We start from the raw sequence: 20,808 nt of genomic DNA, 5'->3' as shown, positions 1-20,808 counted from the left end.
CCGAGTTCCCCATCACATAGGACTTTGCTCATCTCTTACTCACTCGCACATGTCCCAAAGTACACTACGTGTTCTAGAATGGTTAGAACCGTTCAAACACTGTTATGAGGTGAGTTGAGTGAGTTACCAGTGAGCAGGAGCTGATCACAGCTGACTCTCGGATTCGGAGCAGCGCACTGTTCCCTTCAGTTGCTGTGTGGAGGTAATTCTGCTGTTTGCCCACTCTAAAACTTCTACATTGTGTATCAAGGCTCACTGTACCTAACTCAGGAGTGAGGGACTCATGTATACACGGTCATATCCAAGATATGCCCACAAACCAGAGCTGTTTCTATTTTCAAGACTGAGTGGCACTTTTGTATAACCAGAACTCCCCAAAAGCACAAGAGGGCTGGGGCTGTAGGTCTCAGCGTCGCTTTTTTAGCCACTGCACCTCACTTCTTCCTTTGGTGCTTGATAATGTGCATTATTCGTGGTGCAGTCACTGCTTTGCAATGCATTTGTGCCCAGCAGAATAGCCATAACTGATTATGGATCTCCCTCAAGGAGCTACTACTAAAGTTGTTTTGTTGCAATGTGTGAAATTGCCACAACTTGAAGAGAAGGCAAGAGGCACAACCAAGGTTTACATTTCACGGAGGATTTTAATAATTGTAAACTTTGTCCAGGAATTTCCTATTTGTTAACCCTGTTCCATCTTTCTCTATTTTTTCAGGGAGAAGCACTCAACAAGATGAAAGCTCTGAACGACTTTGTTAAAGTGAGTTCTCAGAAGGCCACCAAGCCCCAGACCAAGGAGATGATGCACGTCTGCATGAAGCAGGAAACGTATCTCGAAGCACTTTCCCACCTCCAGTCCCCCCTGAACCCCAACATTATCCTCGCAGAAGTCTGGTAAGGAAAATTGCTGCGTCTCTTAATCTGTGCCGCAGGCTTTGCTCAGCAGCAGAGCCAGGCTTCTGGTTACCCCAAGGTCCTCTTTTCTCACAGAAAGCACCAGTCTGTTGGTGTTTGTAGATGCTGTTGAATTTGTAGCTTGGACAGCCGCCTTTTTAATAGATGGAAACTCTGATGGTAATATTTTTGTTTCCTCTAGCGTGGATCAGTGCACCTTTATGGACTCCAAAATGAAACCTTTATGGATTGTGTTTAATAATGAAGAGACAGGTGGAGGTGGAGTGGGTATTATTTTTAAAAATGGCGATGGTAAGTCTTTAAAGGATATATTTTCACAGGCATAATGTTCTCAAATATTTATTGTGATGAGTGAGCCTAAATATGGCTCATTAAGATGGTGTGTAAATTAGGACCATGAGCGTGATCGAGGGGTTTTTTTGACAGTAATCTGGAGATATAATAAACTCTCCTCTGTGTTTCACTGGCTGCGCTCTTCATTAAGATTTTAGCACAGCAGTAGCTGGATGTGCTTGGAAAGGAACCTGACGTGAGATCTGAAAGGGCCGGAGCAGTCCAGGCTTTGTGGGGCTGGAGTGGCTGCTGTGTCCAGACAGGTGTTTTCTGAAGTGTTGTGGGAAGAGCTTTGGCAAAGTGAAGTAGCGTATTCGTCCGTCAGTATAACCATGTCTGAGTTTAGGTATCTCGCAGGGTGGCTTTACAGTATCACTGCACTGGTAAGCGATGTTCCGTGCTGATGTTCTTTATTCACTAGACCTAGCAAGTGACAAACACGGCAGAGGCTCCTCTAGCAGCCAGGGGCAGGACGAGCGCCACGTGCAAGAGCACAAGAGCAGGGGAGAACGGGAGGTGCTGACGAGCCTTTTTTCCTTTGTAATTGCTGCACAGATCTTCGTCAGGACATGCTGACCCTGCAGATGATCCAGTTGATGGACATCCTGTGGAAGCAGGAGGGCCTGGACCTGAGGTGAGTGATGTGCTCACAGTTGTCCTGCTGCAATGATCACTCATGCTGGTGAGGCCATTTTGTCCTGGAGCTTATTTTGTCCCCGACAGGTCTGTCTAGTATTCTAGGAGCAGCTAGTCAGGTTCTGTGGTACTGAGGAGTAGAAACGCAGAGTAGATACGGAGTAGGTGAGACAGACAAGGGAAAGCTTAAAAGTCAATGCAATTCTGGGCAAGATTTCAGTGGAAGGGTTTCTTTCATCTCTGCAGGATGACCCCTTATGGCTGCCTCTCCACAGGAGACAAGACGGGGCTGATCGAAGTGGTCATGCACTCAGACACCATCGCCAACATCCAGCTGAACAAGAGCAACATGGTGGCCACCGCAGCCTTCAACAAGGACGCGCTGCTGAACTGGCTCAAGTCCAAGAACCCCGGGTGAGTGGCTTTACCTTTAACTCGGTGCTGCTTTACTGCTTCCTTCCAGCTGGAGACATTTCTTCTGCTTTGCTCCATAGTTTTACTGCAGTCATGCGCATTTCCAAGCTGTCCCACAGTATCTGTGGCTGCTTCACTGCCTGACGTACCAGAAGGCATCATCTGGATCCTGAGCAGAAATGGAGGCCCCTGGCTTACTCTTTGTAAGCTTTTTTGATCTTTGATAGCTTAAGGTAGCACTGTCCACAGGCTGCGTCCAAACCTGGATCTTCCCATCGGTCCCGTTACTTTCTCCAGAGGTAGATAGTGTGGGGGCAGCTGGACAGGGGCAGAAAGAGTAACGCCAAAACTAGGAGGTGAAAAAGCAAGCAGCACCAAAGCTCTGTAGCTCGGGGTTTGACTAGATAGAGAAACGGCAGCAGCACAACAGTGCAGCTCTGATGTAGCAGGGCGCCAAAAAGAATTATTCGAGGAGCCCATTTTGTCTTTTGGATCTGTGGAGATGTAGAAATGAGTTAACGTAGTTGAGACTAAACCATTTTCTTTGAGATTGTAGACGCACAACCTTAGCCAGGCCTCTCCAGTCACAGACAGGAGTTATTGCAGCTCGTTTTTGTAAAGCGCGGATGGGGCTGCTGCCTCTGGAGAGCGCTACAGAAATTCAAAGGCGATTCCTTTACTTTCTCCCGCAGGTTTGCATGAGGGAAGCTATAAAACCAGTTTTCCTAGTGGCGAAGTTCTGGTGTTCAAAGTAAAATCCTCTTTTACTCTTTTTCTTGCCTTCTTTAGCGATGCGTTAGAACAAGCTATAGAGGAGTTCACGCTTTCCTGTGCTGGGTACTGCGTGGCAACCTATGTGCTGGGGATAGGCGACCGGCACAGCGACAACATCATGATCCGGGAGACCGGCCAGGTATGGGGACTCGCCGCGGCTCTGCGGTGCTGCACGAGGGGCGCGAATGCTGCTCAGCAAGGGACAGGCACCCCAGTGCACCCCTCTGCTGAGGACATACCTCACCTTCCAGCCCAGGCAGACTGGACACATATTCTCAGTAGCTTCTGTTGTTAAGAGGGTAAATACAGTTTTATCGTTTGAATTACAGTTGTGTAAGTATCACTGCCATCAGCTGCTGCCGTTAATGCCCACTTTGAAATGACAGTGGAGCAATTCTTGCCTCTCAGACCTAAAATTGTCTGCAGATGCAAACTCCCGCACTGTACTTACCAGCATGAAGCATTACTTGGCTTCAGCAGAGTCACAAATTGCTTGTGGTTGCATGGTAAGCTCCTCAGTCACTTACCCAAACTGATACATTTATAGTCTTCTACCCAGAAAAATGGTGGTTTGGTTTGTTTTCAAAAAATTAATGCGAGTGGATCAGCATGGTTTTAATTTCACATTCATACTTGTACTGATTCCTTCTCTATCCCACAAGAATAGCTGCAAAAGAATAGTTACAAAACTTCATGCAGAGCAGAGGCCACCCGGCTATTTGCCCACCTGAGGGAGCTGATGCCCTGCGGTGTAACAGCCTTGGGCTTGTGTCCAGGGCTTACAGCAGCTCTGCAAAACTTGCTGTAGTGTGGCAAGAAAGCAAGCCTTACCTGAGCAATTAATATTTTGTAGCAACTTCCAAACAGGAAATCTTTCCACACACTGCCTGGGGCCGCAGAGTGCCCATTTTAGCTCTCTTTCTGCTTTTACTAGTGACAGACTAAGGCTTTACAAAAAAAATGAAATATTTTCAAATATTCCACGTATTGAAGAGGTGAGTACCTTTCCTGTTCTATCCAATATCTAATTACACTAGAGAGTATCTTGGCAATTAAATATTGCCTCTTTTCCCAAAGGAGCATGGGAGAAGTCATTCCTCTCCTTCCCAAAACCCTATAGTCAGTATCTTTTGAATACAGTAACTGTGAAGAGAACTCAACATTGATCAGCTAAAACAGGTACTATTCTGAAAACATTTTTTTTCTTAATTTTCAGCTGTTCCATATTGATTTTGGTCACTTTTTGGGGAACTTCAAGACTAAATTTGGTATTAATAGAGAACGAGTTCCTTTCATCTTAACCTACGACTTTGTGCATGTCATCCAGCAAGGAAAAACTAACAACAATGAGAAGTTTGAAAGGTAGGCGTTAGCAGTTAAGCTTTTTAAGCTCTGAATTTTCAGAAGTTCTTTCCACCAGCAATATGTAGCCCATAGCTGATAGCTGTCTGTACAGGTGAAAGCAAACAAACTCTTATCTACCTGTTAGAGAAGGTGAAAGAGCCTGGCAGTCACCAGTGCAGACAGCAGGGCTCACGCTGATACCTGGTGTTGCTTTACAAAATGGTTAAGCCTGCAGTCTTGAGTCCTTTGCCTCATCGTCTTTTTTGAACAGGTTCAGGGGTTATTGTGAAAAAGCCTACATGATTCTGAGGCGCCACGGCCTTCTCTTCCTGCACTTGTTTGCGCTGATGAAAGCTGCCGGCCTGCCAGAACTCAGCTGCTCTAAAGACATTCAGTATCTAAAGGTAAGAGAAGCGGCGCCCAGATGGGGTTAGAACTGATTTTATACCTCAGTGAGGAGGAGTTCAGCCTGGAAGGGCAGATTCTTTCAAGCAAATGAGCTCCACAAATTACGACTAGATGTCCCACGTTCACGTGCAGGACATCAGAAGTGACAGATGCTGGTGCTCAGAAAATAACTTCACATCCTTCAGCACAAAGGCGGTGGGTACCTGTAGAACCAGCTTGCAGGGAGGAGGCAGAGCTCTTGGGTTGTGTTGCCTTTCTCATTCCCAGCTTGCCTCTTATATTTTGTATGAATAAATATTTCAGTGGCTCTGGCTTTGTACAAGAGCACTAAAAAGCCTGCTGTTTCCCTACACCCAACATAAAAGTAGGATGCACGTATTTATCAGAATGAAAAATCCTCGTACAACTACATCAACTATTAAAAACAATAGTTACTCATTTCCTGCTTGGCGTTCCTTTCAACGGAGTAATTTCTTAGTGAGTAAACATCTTAGTATTTGAGCAGTTAATTGTTTGGTTGCACTTTCTGTGGGGCTACAGCGATTTTTGCCTCTTCCCTTCAGGACTCCCTGGCTCTCGGGAAGACAGACGAGGAGGCACTGAAGCACTTCAGACTGAAGTTTAATGAAGCCCTGCGCGAGAGCTGGAAAACCAAAGTGAACTGGCTGGCACACAACGTATCCAAAGATAACAGACAGTAGAGCAGCGTCGGCCTGCACTCCTGCTCCGGGAGAATGGAATATCTGCACTGAGTCCAGCAACTGCAGGCAGGTTTTTAAAGACTGAATGTTGCCGTGTTGAAGTTCCTGCACCTGCGCTCCCAGAGATCAGACACCTCTGCATGCCTGAAACGTTGTTGGACTCGTCAGCCGCGTAATCCTGTCTGCTGTAGATCTTTGGGGGACAAGGGAGAGACATGAGGCAATAAAATTTCTGCATACAGTGAAAGGTAGGTAGATGTACTGTATCCTTAAGAACTTGTTAACCTTCAAATACATCTTCGAATGGAAGAGTTCAGGCAGTCGTAACATCCTTCCCATGTGTTTAAGTGTCCGTTCCTATTTTCTTGAAAATTTAGCTGAACACTGAGGACCTGCTGTCCCTGTAGCTCTGATATAGCTCATCTTCTAGAGCCCCACCGTTACAGCTCAGAGGCATTAACTTCACCTCGTGATTGCTCCCCTTACCCCATTTCAGTGTCCACCGTGGTAGGTCAGCTGAAATCACCACCGAAGCCGACTTGGACAAATTGTTTTCCTCCGCATTGTGACAGGGTAAAAATATCCACGCTGCCATATGACTTTCTCTCTGCTAGAGGCCAAAGTGTTCTGAAACTGAACTGGAACCCAAAAAAACCCTGATGCCACAAGAACAGGCTTGGATTGGCCAACGGATTAGGTATTTTTGTTTGCTTTCCTAAGTTGGATTTTAGTTGAACGTCAAGCAATTCCTGGGTTTCTGCATTTATTCTGTTTTTAAGCCTGAAACAGTAAGATTGCATTTTCAAAACTGGCATGTGACGTTGGTTCCTACATGTCCCTCCTGTTGGGGTGCGCTGGAGCTAGTTTGCCACCTGCTCTCCCTGCCGTACGTGCACCCAGGGCACTGCCTATACCTCCGGAACACTGGGATACGACACTGAAATTCCCTGAAATTCAGCTGGGACAGACGGTGCTGTTCTGTGCCCAAGTTATGTGGCCAGTCTGCCTTCCTGCGCGAGGAGATGTGTGGGTTCAGCACTGAAACACTTACAGTAAGTTGCAGCTCAGCTCTCATCTTCCTACAAATGTTCTTTTTGCGCTCTTCCTCACCTCCGCCGTGGTGCACGACTCCTCGGCTGTGCTTAGAGCTGCTGTGCAAAGTCTGTGTGTCTGTCTGGGGTTCAGCTGCTCATCCCTGCGGTACCGAAATGCAGATGAACCGTCGGCTGCAGCCTCCACCTCCATCCCACCGCCCACAAGGTGCTGTCATCCATCACGTATTCCTATTTATGTGTCATATTTGTCTCCAGCTTACGGCCTCAGCTGGTGAGCAGCTCTGAGCTCTGGTGTTGCACAGGGACAGATGAACAGGAGCCGCTGTCACCGCTGGGTGCTGGAGCCTGGTCAGCCCTGAGCTTTTAGCAGGTTGAGCAATTTTCTTTTACTCATGGAACTATATATTTTTTTTTAAACACTTCCACTCATTCTTCCTTATATTGGTAAAAATAAATACAGGCATTTAGTATCCTGTTTATCAAGTGACAAGAGATGCCTGGATTGCCAAATGATGGGCTGCTCTCACCAGCAAATTCAGGTTTCACGGCTGGTTTAAAATTCCCTCAAGAACAGGAAGTTAGGACAGAGACCGAGCCAGCCTCTTTCTCCTTTTAAACCTTCCCTGTTATGGGTTGGATTTGATAGTTTTACCTGTGTGCTGAATGCAAAAACCACTATTTCCTGACTTTCAGTTCTTTGGAATACTTTCAAATCAGGTACTTTAAAATTGAATGTTGCCATACACTGGCTGTTTAAGTCCACCTTTTTTTCGAAGAGGACAAGTTCAAATATATTTGTTCTTCGTCAGCTGCACAGCTAAGTTAATACTGCCTTAAAAAGTAACTTCTACCCTAAGTAGAAATGAATAGTAGTAGGCAAGTAATACCAGGTTCGGTCAGTGAATGGAATCAAACACCTTTAGTAAACTCTTCCCTCGTTACCTTTACAAAAAGATGCTGGCAGATGGTGAGTCAGTGTTACACTGTTGCTAATTTAAACTCTAATTTAAAGTACTTACTGTTTGTTTTCATAAAAGATGTTACACTATTAAGTCTATTCTATACTGGTTTGTGGACAGTAATACAAACCCAGTTGCCTCTCACAGAGCAGCTGTTCCCAGAAGCAGCAGTTCTAGAGCAGACAACTCATTTTAACTTTAATAAATTCTTCAGCTCTCCTTTTTCTCCACCTTTCACATGATACTGTATGTGACTGGGAAGTGGCCAGAACATTGCTAGAATGGCATGAACGCTTCCAAGTGATCCAAATGACTTAATTAACACATTCCTCTAGAATGGTTCTTTAGCAGAGTTTAATAAGCAGCACTGGAAGGGTGTTTGCAGCAAGTAATTGTTTTTGCTGCACTGTCTCTGCGTCCCAGGCCCTATTTAGTTGGCTGGCACTGCGAGCTAAGCCGCACATCTGCGTGTGCCCAGAACACTAGGAAAACGAGCGGATAAATGTGTCCAAACTGACCTGCAGGAAACAAAAGTCCTTCTGTGCTGGAGCCAGCGCTCTGGAGCTGCTGCTGCTTCCAGAGACGAAACAAACTTCCCGGAGCCTGTGAGTATCGGCCGCTGCGACAGACTTGCTCTGCAATACGCTATAAATGACATTCACTGATGTGGTTCTCCCTGTTTTCTTGAACGGAACAGCAGCCAAGGGTCTCAGGTTTCAAATTAATTCTTAAACAATTTAATCCATATTTGCAGTTGTTAGAAGTATAGTATTATGAAACTGGTTAACAAATTAGGAGAGTAAACCATCAGCCTTTTTTTTTTTTTTTTTAAGCTGTTTTAAGTATTACAAGGATAACTTTGCTGTGCCAGGCTACCCGGCGTCACCGTCACAGGCTGGGAGGTGGCTGCGTGTCACCAGTTAAATTAGGAGTAGGAAGATGCTTCCATCCCTTACCTCCAGGTAAAAACATCCATTACCAAATGCAAAACCTTGACAGCCTCATCCCGCTGCCCACAGCTCAGGACAGGGTCATTCACCCTATTTTTTTTATGCCCAGAAAAACATGTCACATGACGCTACTTCCCAATTAGTCAGGACTAATGCACACAACGAACTGGTGAGCACCTGGGCTGTGCATCAAACCGCTACAGCACCTGCACTCGAGGATGGCGCTTTGACAAAGCTCCACCGCTGTCCCCTACCAATTTGATGCCATCTTTTGTAATTCTTTGAGGGTTTTTTAAGAGTCAGATTTGTGGAGCCCATGCATCCTGCACTCCAGCTTAATGGAATATATAGAAAATTTGGTTTGCAGACTTGCAGCAGTTCGTACTCAGCCATTGTCTTGGTAACGTTTCCAGAAAACTCAAGCCCTAGCATAGTTTTACAGATGTACAAAGCAGCAGTGGCTCATGTCATCTGTCCATTTTAAAGTGCAATAACACAAAGTTGTATCAGTGCAAACCACAAGAACTGAGCAATTCCAAAGGTGTTTCTCAATCCAGCAGAGTTTTACAGCACGATTACTTAGTCTAGAAGAGTGACTTACCTCCAAGAAGTCAAAATATCAAAGTCAATGTGGACCCCCTTCCTTGTGCACCACTGAAAAAGCACCTGGAATAAAAACTCCAACAGCAAAGAGCCTTTGGCTCCAACACAGCAGCTCACCTGGTAGTTTTCAGCAAGTTGAATTGTACTGAAGCTGGAAACTTAAATAATTTTCAAAAATATTACATTTCACTATAAATAAGTACCTTCTGATTTTACACATAGGCTCAAAGTGATAGCCCTTTCTAGTTCTATTTATTTAGAGATGTTTCTGTGATTATTTTTTTTAACTCTGTACAAACTGATTGTGCTTATTCTGTTGCCTTTGAAAAAAAAAAAAGAGGTATTTTTTTAAGCCAAACCATGGTTCTGTAAGAAAAGAATGTTTACATGTTTAACTTTTCAGTTGCTCTAGGTACGTGTTTTGTAAATCAAAAAATAAAGAAAATGATTGATAAATGGTACACACATGCTGCCAAAGCCTTTCTATGCTTGAGAGATCAATGGAAACACAACAAAACTCTTCAAATGCCACCAGCAGAGGCATATTAACACAGTTAATGCAACTTGATTCAACTTTGTTCCATTCAGTAAGAAATAAATGCAAACAACCTTTGGAACCAGAAATTTATTGTAGCTTATAGACTTTCCAAACTGACCTGTTACCAATATACACAACTGAAAAATTATACCCACAGTGGCTACAAACCGCATCAGGATGTTTACAACCTTTCAGTATCACCATTAAATCGTGATCAGTTTTGGTCTAAAATACAGCAGCTACAGCAACAGTATATGGAAGGATAAGTTTTCTACACATTAACACAGGACAACTGTCGGACATAAGTTAAAAGTTTCCCAGTTTACTTAAAACTAGCAGTTATATTACCACATAAGTAGTCAAAACCGTTTCCCCATTTTAGAAATCTAAAATTTTACATTAAAAAAAACCAAAACAAACCAACCCCAATAAAACAGTAAGCGAGTTGTGTGGGTTCCCTCCCTGCTTCCCGATCCACCTGCAGCTGTGAAAGGCACTCGCTCTGCAGTCACGCGTCCCCAGGTCCAACCCACCGTGCGACCCTGTTGCGCACGCGGCTCGGTGAGAACAGGTCTGCTCTGAACATCAAAACCGTCGCAACGTTTGGCTCAACCTTTATCTTTTCTCTCTGTGAATTCTGCCCCTCGGGCCGGGCACGGTTTCCCTGTGTACCCGCACACGGGCTGCACGCGAGTCAAAAACTGGACTGTTCTTACCGTGCGGAGCAGTGAACGCAGTCCCAGTCTCCTGGTACAAGCAAAACAAGTTACTCTTTTTAATCCACCTCCAAACGTAAAAATCAAGTACACAGATATTCAATATTCAAGGCTCTGTGTAAGACCAAATAAAGTCAAATAAACGAGACCTGCCTTACAAAAAAACCCTAGCATGATAACTTACTTTTCGTACCTTTCAGCTATTTCTTTAGGAAAGTAAGTCCTTTGCAATTCCAACTTTGATCAGAAACAACCAAAATCATCTGGACTTGGAATAATATTACCATGATTCCCAAGGTCTTCTGGCTGGACAACTGATGCTATCGGTTTTTACCAGCAGGAAAACACAATTACTAAGTGTAAACAAAGGCTCCATACACCAACAGTCCAAGTTACTGTACAAGGGGTTCCAAGGAATGAGCGGGAGTGTGTTTAATAATTAGAAATGAGATCAGCTACACCCCAAACCCTCCCGCTATCAAATCAGAAAAACAGAACAGCCAAAAAAAAAAAAAAAAAAAAAAATCCCACAAAGCCCATCGATGTAGATCGGTAGCCAAGATGCCCAGGTACACAGGTCTCAGGCTTTCCAGCTTCATTACCAATGTAACAATCAAGCAACTTAATTAATAATCCACCCTGTCAGCAGCATAACCATCGCTGTGCTGCAGGCAGCCTCACTGGAATTAACAGGAGCTGTGGCAACACAACAGCACCAGCAGCTGATTTACCCACCGTGCAAGTAGTGTTTTTTCCCAATAACTTAAAAGCCCTTATGCCAAGACTTAACTGGAGAAATAAAAAAAAAAAAAAAAAAAGAACCAACAAACAACTGTATTGCACAGGGCAGCTGAACCTCTGCAGAGGTTCCTAAAGCCTTCACAATTTCTTACAAGCTTGTCTGGTCCCTCTGCAAAAATAAAGGAGATTAAAGAAAAACGGCAGGACAGAGCGGGGCAGGGCGAACATGGCAGTCAAGGCCAATGACACTTATTACTGAAACATCTACACTAGAGAACGGTGCCCGTGCTCCTGCTGCAGTAGTATGAGACTTGTAATAATTCATGCTCCGTGATTTTTTACTTTAGCATGTTTTAAACCCCAATCCCTGTTTTCACTACCACAAATGACATAATTACATAATTCCAATATATTTACAAAATATTAAAAAGTCTGTTAATCTTCTAACATATTAACCTCATTCTGTCACTTTACACATGCACTAATTTGGGGAAAAAAAATTAAAAGAAATCAACAGGCTGAAATGAGCAGCTTTACCCTTTGTCAACAAGCAATCTTTGCATCTTTTAGAAAGAGAAAAAGGAACAAAGCCGAGTTTGCTTCACTGAGCAAAAAAAGACAGTTCAGAAATTCATGTGCAATGGCTACAGATCTGTAGAGTCACTTAGCTGAGATGACATGAAGAAAAAAGTGCAAGGTGGTTCCTTACATAGCGTAAAAAAAAAAACCATCTGGTCACTGAGGCCTGGCTGAAGGAGAGAGGTGCTAACTACACTGGGACAGCGTCGGGAGCTAGCTGACATAAACACGGGGTGTGCCTGCGTTCAATCTACTGGCCAGAATGATTTTTTTGTTTTAAACACCATGAATCCTTGGTAACAATGGAGTGTGTTACAGCGGAGTCTTCTAGAGCAGAAACAAAGGAACAGTGAGAATCAATAACTGAGGGTAGAGTCATCCCACTCCAGCTGTTGCTGTCTGTTCACATTCTGTTGGTCCTCCTCCTGCTCCCCTTCCTCCTCCTCACTGCTTTCAGACTCCGCACTCGTGATGTCGTCTTCTTCTCCATCTTCGCTTTCTTCTTCCTCTTCCTCCTCTTCCTCTTCACTGCTGTGTTGATCCTCGTAAGTCTGTTAAGACAGAAATCAGCGGTTGGTATCACACTGGCCCAAATTCTCTTTTGAATTCAGGCTCTTTCTATATTGAGAAAGATCTGTTACAGATTTCTTACTGTTTTTAGGTGTTCAGCAATAATGAGGCAACCAGAAAAGAAAAATGACGGAGCGCTCTTTAAAATAGCTTTGTAACATTGCTATCAATCCTATCCCTCTAAAAAAATTCTGAAGTGTGATCCAGTGCTTCAAATTGTACTGGGAAAGGATCTTTCAGTAGGATCACACCAGTAGCATTACAGTTGCACATGTCTCTTGTTCCCGATTTTCTAAAAATTCAGATGTCAACCGCAGCAGAAGGAAACACCATAAACACAGATGTTTTGACAATAAATTCTTGCAACTTTGGAAAAAAAGCAGCTCATGGTTATGGTAGTGTGCAGTATGACGAACACCACCACTGGACACTGACCTGCAAAACCCCATTAGACATCATGAAGCTACAGCCCCTGCGAGATCCCAAACACAATTGCTCTTTGCATTTGTCACATTTATTAAAAATTCACAGTTGATGTCTCTACTCTGTGTTTTGTGGTTGTTTTTGCTCTACCACTCTGTCCATGTACAATCATACCTGGTACAGCCGGAAAAAGGCATTTTTGTTAATGCTGAGACACCAGTTTTACCTCCATGGGGTTCACAGTGATGGTCAAAGCAGAGTCATCCCAGTCCATCTCATTTTCCTTCCCAGTATCCTGGTCACGCATCGTCCTCTGATGTGCGGCTCGGATTCGGAACACGCCCAGAATGATCATAAAAACCAGGAAACTGACGCAAACCACAATCACAACAGTGGCTGTACTGGGAACGACTGCAATGGAAAATAAAAGGAGTTTCTTAGATGATACTGCTAAGGAACTCTTACACAATTCTAATAACTAGATCTCTGTTCCCATCACCTGCAAGAGGGAAATGCTGTTATACAAATATTATACGTGGCTACACAGAGGCTGTTTGTCTAACGCCACTTAAAAAGTCATTTGGAGAGTAAAAACTAAAACTTAGCTCCTTAAGTATAATTACATCAATTTGAAAGACTGACAACACACGGAAAGCAGACTCTGCCGCACACACACGCTCCTCTCTAAAATGCTTATTTTTCTTCCTCTCACATCCTACATGTCAAATTAATATAATTAAAACAGAAAGGACAGGTATGATGACTCATCAAGGGAGTAACACTGCAGTTCCTTCCTCATGCCATTCAGGAGAAATTCTGCCCCAGTTCCTCAGAGTCCTTGAGCTGGGTCTTACAGTCCCCCCAAGACCAGAATGCCTCCCAGTTCCCACTGCACACACCAACAGCTGCTGGCAGGGAGAGATGTTTTGTAGATCTCTAGTAATCCACCCCTCCCTGCCCGCGCAACAGCAGAACAGCACTGAGTAACTTCTCACATTCTTAGTCCGACACACTGGTATAAACTGGGGGAAAAAAACCCTCTGCAGCAAGAATCCTCTGGGACATTTTAACACCAGAAAAAAAAAAAAAAAAAGAGCTGAACTCTGGTGACTGAGAATTCTTACCTGAAAAGGGATGAGGGTTGGCCAAGTTGTGACCAGAGAGATCAACGAACGTGTGGTGCACTGGATGAACAAACTGCGGCTGCGCGGCGATGTGATTGGCGTGTTCAACTGGGTTAGCTGTGTGGATAACGTTCACCTAGGAACAAATCAGACAATGTTAAAACTCCAGAAATGCAACAGTTTACTGCTGAACAGACAGAAAGAAAGAAGGAAAAAAACCCCAATCTATTTCCCAGAGCAGGCATCCAATTCTCCTTCAAATTCTCAAATACTGTTTTAGTTTTGCTAAATTAATACACTGCCTTTCCAATTCGACGTTTTTGCATTCGCACTTGCATTAGCCAAACTATTTCTTCTACAACACAACAGTTTCACCTCTAGGCAACCTTATTTAAAGCTGCAATGTAGGATAAAGAACACATTTATATATAAAAATATAGCTTGAAATGCACACATTTACTAGAGCTTATTTACAGGACAAATAATTGATGGATTATCTATCAGTTGAGGCAACAACCCTCCATCCTCCTAGCCATCCGTGCTCTGAAACTTCTCGGTGACCAGATCAGCTCACGTACCTCCACCTTGAACTCATTGCTGACATAGCGGCCATTCAGCTCAGAACAGACTAATTTGAACTTTCTGTCAAAGAGAGAAACCGTGTGCCAGTTTCTGTAGCGTATCAAATGCAAAACTTCTTCATAACTAGCCATAGTATCAACTCCTGTGGAGAGAAATAAGCAAGTAAAACAATTAATCTGCAAAAGACTAATGCAACATCCTATACTTGACAAGTATTACTCCCTTTCTTCAAGTTTTCTTGGCTGACAGATTTTCAGTTAGTAAAAAAAAGGCAACTCCTTAAAGGCAGACACACACATATGTGGCTCCACTGAATTCTGTGGACTGATTTTGTGACAAAATCCTAGACCCAGTTAGTCTTTAAAGGGATTCTAGGAGCCTTTCTTTCAAATACATAACTTATTCTTAATAAAAACCAGAAAGGAATGATGGATGCTCCAGGCACTGGATTATCTGTGCAAGGAACGAGCCTTTTCTGGGAAAAAATGTATTTCATTTCACAGGCCAGAGGTAACCTGCAATTTGGGACAAGAGTGAAGAACAGAAAGCAGGTTCTAGAATGAAGTATTTTCTAGAATCATAGCTTTCCACAAAATAGCTGTAACACCTCTGAGCCTGAAAGTCTAGTCAAAAGCGAAGTATTTGGAGTCAGTTCCAAACCACCTCTCCAGCACACTGTTCCCATCACCTCCAGAGCAGGAACCCCTACCTGTGATGATCATGCCCAGGTTGGAACTGCTCATCTCAATGCCCTTCTGCTGTAACCGTGTCATGTCGATCTCCAGGCTTTCTTGCTCCTGATTTAGTTCCTCTCCTAACACCGTCACCTCACACGTATCCAGGTTGTGCATGATCTCTTCAGACACCAAAGACTCTTGTACTAAAAAGCAGAGGAAAAGGCAGAGGTAAGCAGAAATGAAGGTGAAGCAGACAGGAACCCAGGAGCTATAAAAATATCACACACAAACTCAACTCTTCTTCCAGGAGAAATATTAAGATCTAGGCTTGAAGAGAGCAAGTATTAATGAAATAATTATTAAAAAAACTAAAAATAGGGATATTTACATGAAGATAATGGCCTGGGCTTACTACCATTTCCAAGTAAATTTTTGTTAGCCTACAGCAGAGCATCTATGCCTTCTCACAAGACATATACAGCTTCTTTTCCCCTACTCTTTCTGTATTAAAAAAGAAAATTGCGCCTCTTTGCAAGAGGAAGATCCTCTGACGTGATCACTGAATGGGGTGAGGGAAGGCAACAGTCCTACGCAGAGGAGGATGGTACCTGTAGGATCTTCATCTCCATCTCCCTCCGGCTCCACCTCCCGTGTGATGGTGCTTATTATGCGAAGCTCCGGAAAGAGGGAGACACCCTCGGAACTCTCAAACTCCGACGCAGAGCGGGCAAAATGGTTGATGCCACTAAGGCTGATTTTTGGCTCCTCTGGTTGCAAGACCATGACATACCCCTCCACAGCAGGAATGGAGACGCAGGCCTCTTCGTTGAAACACCTGAGAGACACAGAAAACAGTTTTGCACAGTCAAGGAGGTTATTTGAGAGCGAGGCACAATTATGTAGAGTAATTGCTTTATAAATTTTTAAAAAGCTCTCTCTTGGACCCAAGAGTTTTAGATAAATTCATCAACTTCATTGGAAAGTAAGAATTCCCCACCAAGGGAGCAATCTTACAATTAATTTTTACTTACAGTTAATATTTGGCCCCATTTTCTACGCTACGACTACCAGCCACAGATGACACCTTTAATGACGGTTGTGATACTGGAGATGTACTTGCAGCATACTCGTCCCAGCACACACCCTTACAACGAGTTCTGCCCTACCATACACACTCCTTACTACCCTCTCAGGAAGAAAACAGAGTGCTGATGTAGAAAACATTTGCTGTATTCAAACATGTGGTGGTTACACGCAGCCAGACTCCTTTGTTTAACGCAACTGAGTCACATGAACACTGTTCCAGGCTTCAGTATCACCGCACAGAAACGTGTTATTTCAGGACTAGGACGTACTTGGCAACACTGGTGATTTTAAGCCTCCGAATCCCAGGTGTTGGGAACTGGCGGGAATTCAGGTAGGAAACGTGCTGCATGGCCTTATCCACCCTGTCAATGTCGTCCCCTTCGATGGTCAGGGTTGACTGACTGGGGTTCATCTGGACCTGAAACAACAACAAAATCTAAGAGAATGCCCAAATATGAGCTGGTAATTACAACTGGCAGCTCGGCACTGCTTGGTCTGGTAAATGCAGGGTAATTACATCTGCATTTAAAGCAATACGGCCACTATTTACTGCCCTTGTACTACACAGTCTTCACTTGCTTATTCCAGTCAAATATATTTAGTGTTTCATTCTTTAAGAAAAAATCTAGGCACTTATCATAATTCTGATGTGAAGACTCTAGTAATACGGAAGAGAGGAGACTGATATAAAGGAGAAATTCAGCTCTGCTCACACAACCTTGCCACTAAATAAAGGCAAGCAAATTATTCTACTAAACCGCTTGTTAAGTCTCTCTTTTACTACACACTCTGGTACAGCCGGTAAAACAGACAGGCTTACAAATCTAGTATTTCTCTTCAAGAGAACACAATAAATTTCATTCTTAAAATCCACTAAGACCGTGTCTATGCAAGAAAGATTTCCTAGTTTTCACGTAGTTTTAATGCAAAATGTCACAATAGATTAGCTTGTTTTATTTGGGGCACCACTGCTAAGTCTGCCAGCAAAACCTGTACCTATTATCAGCAGAGCAATACACACAGTCCCCTTTATTCATGTGCAACTTTACCTTCACGCCTTTGCCAACGCCATCGGCCATCTGCAAATCCAGCCCCTCTTTGCAAGTGTACAGGCAATCGATCACTTTCTTGTTTTCCAGTTTACCAGAACGAATCATCAAACCCGCCAGATTGCCTCGGAAAAACTGAGCCATGTGGAGTTCACCACCTTCAGCAAGGGAGGAAGGAAAAATCTTTGTATATTTCGATTCTTTTAACTTTTTTTTCCTCTTGTAAAACAACAAATACGCCTTCTGGTACCATAAATATTATATACATGCAGGTTAGTTTTTATCCATTCTGGGTGTTAACCTTGTGATTATGTCCAAGCATAAAGAAAGAATTAAACAGTTCACCATGCACATGGCCCTCCAAACGCAGCCATCTCGAACTGTGAAACGAAGCCAGTATTTCTGTAACACACATTTCACAAGAAATCGCCCGTACAGCGAGGTGGTGTTCTTCAGAAATGAGAGGCAGAACCAATGAGATGAACCATGAAACCGGGATCTTCATGTGGAGGTAACAACTCCTACTAGTCAGCTCTCTACAAAACGGGCAGTTTAAACTCAGGTCAACTAATTTTTGGATATCCAAGTTTCAAGGTTACCACTTGCTAAGCTGCCACATTTTTAGAAAGATGTCTAAGCTTGGTCTAAGGTTCAAAGTGGCAAAAGATCCCTGACATAGCTCGATAAAATCTTCAGTAGTGAATTTTCCTGTTACACATTATATAGCGTATATACATATATACACAGTATATACATATATATACAGTTTAGATTTGTACATCTTCAGTTTCTAGCCCCTGGATTCTGTTACCTCCTTGCCAAACTAAAAAGTGATGCACAGCTAGAAACTTCTAGTCAATTGTATCTAGACTATTCCAGGAATTCTTAAAATTTACAGAAAAGTGCATACCTTGACTAGACTTTTAGAAATACACCCTAATTGTAAGGGTCTCAACAGAATAGACAAAATCCACGTATCACTACAAATGTCTAAGAAAATAAAACCCTGTAGTCAATCTGAAATACCTGGTAGCCAAAGCTTTTACGCCCATTCACTGTAATTAGAACTTTATCTCAATTTCTGATCGAGTTTCCGCTGTAAATTACATGTCCATCTTTGAGTTATATAGAAGCAATCTGATCTAATTATGAAACTGGTCTTGCACTGAATGGGGAGCAGAGCTACTGAATTCCAGAGCTTCTTCCCAACCTATTGATTAATTCTATGATACACACACATACCTACGTACATATATATACACTCATATATTCATACAGGATGAAGTGCATTTATATTTTAAGAAAACTAGATGAAAAAAATTAATAGCTGATATTTTACATCGGCAACTTATTTTACACCACTTCACTGCAATCACAATGGTTGCAGATTTGTACATGGATGTGCATTTGGTTGCAACCAAAAAAAAAAAGAAAACAAAAAGAAAACTAAAAAAAAAATCAGCTGATGAAGCTCTGGAAAGAGAAGCACAATGAAGAACAAGCCTAGGAGAGGATTATGTGAAGGTCAATGGCCCAAATGCAATGCCTGCCTTTCATGCTGTGTGTGAGATGAAGCAATGTCTTGGCATAAAAATGAAATAAAACAGTAGGGAAAAAAAACTCCAGCAACCTGCAGAGGTCTCAGGCACAGTTTCAGTGTCATTTTCATTTCCTGTATATTCTGTAGAAAAGCAAGACAAAGAACAGGACAACAGGGAAACGACCAAGTAGTTACAATTTGGCAAATTTTCTTATCACAGAAAATACACAGCAGCACTTCCCCCAAAAAGTCTCCTTATACTCGACCCGGCTATTAAAGTATTACTGTATTAACAATTGTAAACAGTTACCTTGCCAACACGCTCCTACTACGAGCTGCGTTTCTATCTTAGAAGGATGAAGCGGGTAATCTTCAGTCACTGGGAAAGGATCATATGAAACACCATCTACATAAAGAGTCACTGCAGGAAATTCAACATTGAGGACATAATGATGCCACTCTTTGTCACACACCTGAGTAAAGAAAGTTTTAAAGATTCTACTTTAATTTTTTTAATTACAATTGAATAACTGTTCTGTGCACATTTTGCATATACACACATGCAGACAGACTGACAAACTATAAGCCTGTATAGACATACTTTATGTTTCAAACATATGGCACGCATCTGAAAAAAGCAAAGCAACTGTCACATGTTTATAAATAGCTTCTTTTCTTCTATTGCCAACATAGGAAGACACATCTATTTCCATCCCTTTAATTTTTATAATATCTAATAGCAGCATATTTAAATTTAAAAATACATATCTGCATGCAAACACACTCTGAAATACTGTTATAATACAGTATTACTTGACAAAGGGCCTGTACTTGCTGAGAGGGAACGTTTAGAGAAAAATATGACCATTCTGAATATGAAAAACATCTTCCACAACAGAGTTATTTACACTGAAAGCTAATTAGTTTTTGGAAAGTAACAATCTTCCCATAAGGACGTATATGGGCATTTTACCATTAAAACAGTTCACATTGCCCTGCATAGAAAATAATTATAAAAATAAAGTAATTAGCTATGTCAGAAAGTAACTCACTGTTTATGTAACTGGCAAAAAACCCCTGTAATAGGAACCTAATGCAACTAGAAGCACCTTTACAAATTTACAGATATACAGGGTTATTTTATCACTCAGATGCAGAGGGCTGGAAAAGCACACAAAGTATTAGTCCCTTATGTCTCATTCTTTGTGATCATAAACATAATGAATTCATAGAAATAAATTCTGCAGATCAAAGTAAAAATTAGTTATTGCAGCCTTCACTTTCAAATCTAAAATAATTAATACATGATGAAATACAAACGGACAACTCCTCTCACGAAATAGGAAGCAGAAACCTACCTGCATCCCTCAGAGGCCTATTAAGTATTCTTGTGGAGTAAAATCTAATTAAGAAAATTGATTTGTAGCTACTGCTGGCAATGTGTAAAAAGTCACAAATTTTATTTGTGTGAAAAAGCACTAAGAAGGTAAATCCTTCTGTTACTCTGTTATCACTTTGATCTGCAAAAATGTCGCATGCTCAGAAGTACTTTATTGCCATAAACAAACCAAAATAATTCCTGTTTTCTCATGCATGCTGCCTTATAGTGCATTTAGTGAAGATAACTGACACCACAGCTAACAGACTTTGTATTTTCACATATAAATCTACGTTTTCCTACCTTTCAGGACAAGGACTTGTACTTTTATTTCATTAGTATCTCACTGGGTTTAATAAAACCACTAAAGCAGTATTTTATATTCAAGATGAAAAGCTATAGCTGAATCTAACTCTGACACTTGATCACAAATAAAATAAGTTATTGTTGGGTTCTATAAAACATGCCATCAGGAGTCTGGAGTTGCAACAAGTATTTATTAATAATTATACTATCAGGGAGTTTAGTCTCCGATGGTTTTCACTGCATTCTAACATCCTACCAACTGTCCTTCCATACTTACTTGATTCAATTTCCAGTGAAATTCAGCCGGTTTGTACGTCTTTCCCTCTGAAGGATCTTGGCGGAAGAGGAAAACAAGTCGGCAATTGTGTACATAGAGCGCATAGTGGTGCCGGTTCATATCTGCACAA

General features: G+C 42.4%; 2 protein-coding genes across 6 annotated transcripts in view; one reads left to right on the top strand and one right to left on the bottom strand.

Annotated features, from left to right (window-relative positions):
* The window catches only part of PIK3CD (phosphatidylinositol-4,5-bisphosphate 3-kinase catalytic subunit delta), a 28,126-nt gene extending 18,714 nt beyond the window's left edge, over positions 1-9,412 (top strand). The window contains exons 17-24 of one of the 2 annotated variants that reach the window (XM_065650058.1): positions 716-894; positions 1,097-1,206; positions 1,804-1,882; positions 2,131-2,298; positions 3,088-3,211; positions 4,289-4,434; positions 4,688-4,820; positions 5,388-9,412. In XM_065650058.1, coding sequence (XP_065506130.1) covers positions 716-894; positions 1,097-1,206; positions 1,804-1,882; positions 2,131-2,298; positions 3,088-3,211; positions 4,289-4,434; positions 4,688-4,820; positions 5,388-5,525 — 1,077 coding nt within the window. In that variant the 3' untranslated portion in view covers positions 5,526-9,412. Of the gene's footprint in view, positions 1-715; positions 895-1,096; positions 1,207-1,803; positions 1,883-2,130; positions 2,299-3,087; positions 3,212-4,288; positions 4,435-4,687; positions 4,821-5,387 lie in introns of those variants that run through there. The other variant, XM_065650059.1, reaches the window with a different exon arrangement.
* A 304-nt stretch (positions 9,413-9,716) lies between these two features.
* Positions 9,717-20,808, bottom strand: part of CLSTN1 (calsyntenin 1) — a 30,408-nt gene continuing 19,316 nt past the window's right edge. For 2 of the 4 annotated variants that reach the window (XM_065649974.1, XM_065649975.1), the window contains 11 exons: positions 20,679-20,800; positions 19,028-19,190; positions 18,808-18,858; positions 17,178-17,335; positions 16,398-16,546; positions 15,651-15,877; positions 15,075-15,245; positions 14,362-14,507; positions 13,784-13,919; positions 12,886-13,070; positions 9,717-12,217 (listed from right to left, as the gene is read on the bottom strand). In XM_065649974.1, the coding sequence (XP_065506046.1) occupies positions 12,023-12,217; positions 12,886-13,070; positions 13,784-13,919; positions 14,362-14,507; positions 15,075-15,245; positions 15,651-15,877; positions 16,398-16,546; positions 17,178-17,335; positions 18,808-18,858; positions 19,028-19,190; positions 20,679-20,800 (1,703 nt within the window). In that variant the 3' untranslated portion in view covers positions 9,717-12,022. The remainder of the gene's footprint in view (positions 12,218-12,885; positions 13,071-13,783; positions 13,920-14,361; positions 14,508-15,074; positions 15,246-15,650; positions 15,878-16,397; positions 16,547-17,177; positions 17,336-18,807; positions 18,859-19,027; positions 19,191-20,678; positions 20,801-20,808) is intronic. The other 2 variants (XM_065649977.1, XM_065649976.1) reach the window with 1 other exon arrangement.

The sequence above is a fragment of the Caloenas nicobarica genome, chromosome 22 (genome assembly GCF_036013445.1).
Source record: "Caloenas nicobarica isolate bCalNic1 chromosome 22, bCalNic1.hap1, whole genome shotgun sequence".
Classification (NCBI taxonomy): Eukaryota; Metazoa; Chordata; class Aves; order Columbiformes; family Columbidae; genus Caloenas; species Caloenas nicobarica.
The sequence above is the reverse complement of the archived record's forward strand: the minus strand, read 5'-3'. Positions and strand labels throughout refer to the sequence as shown.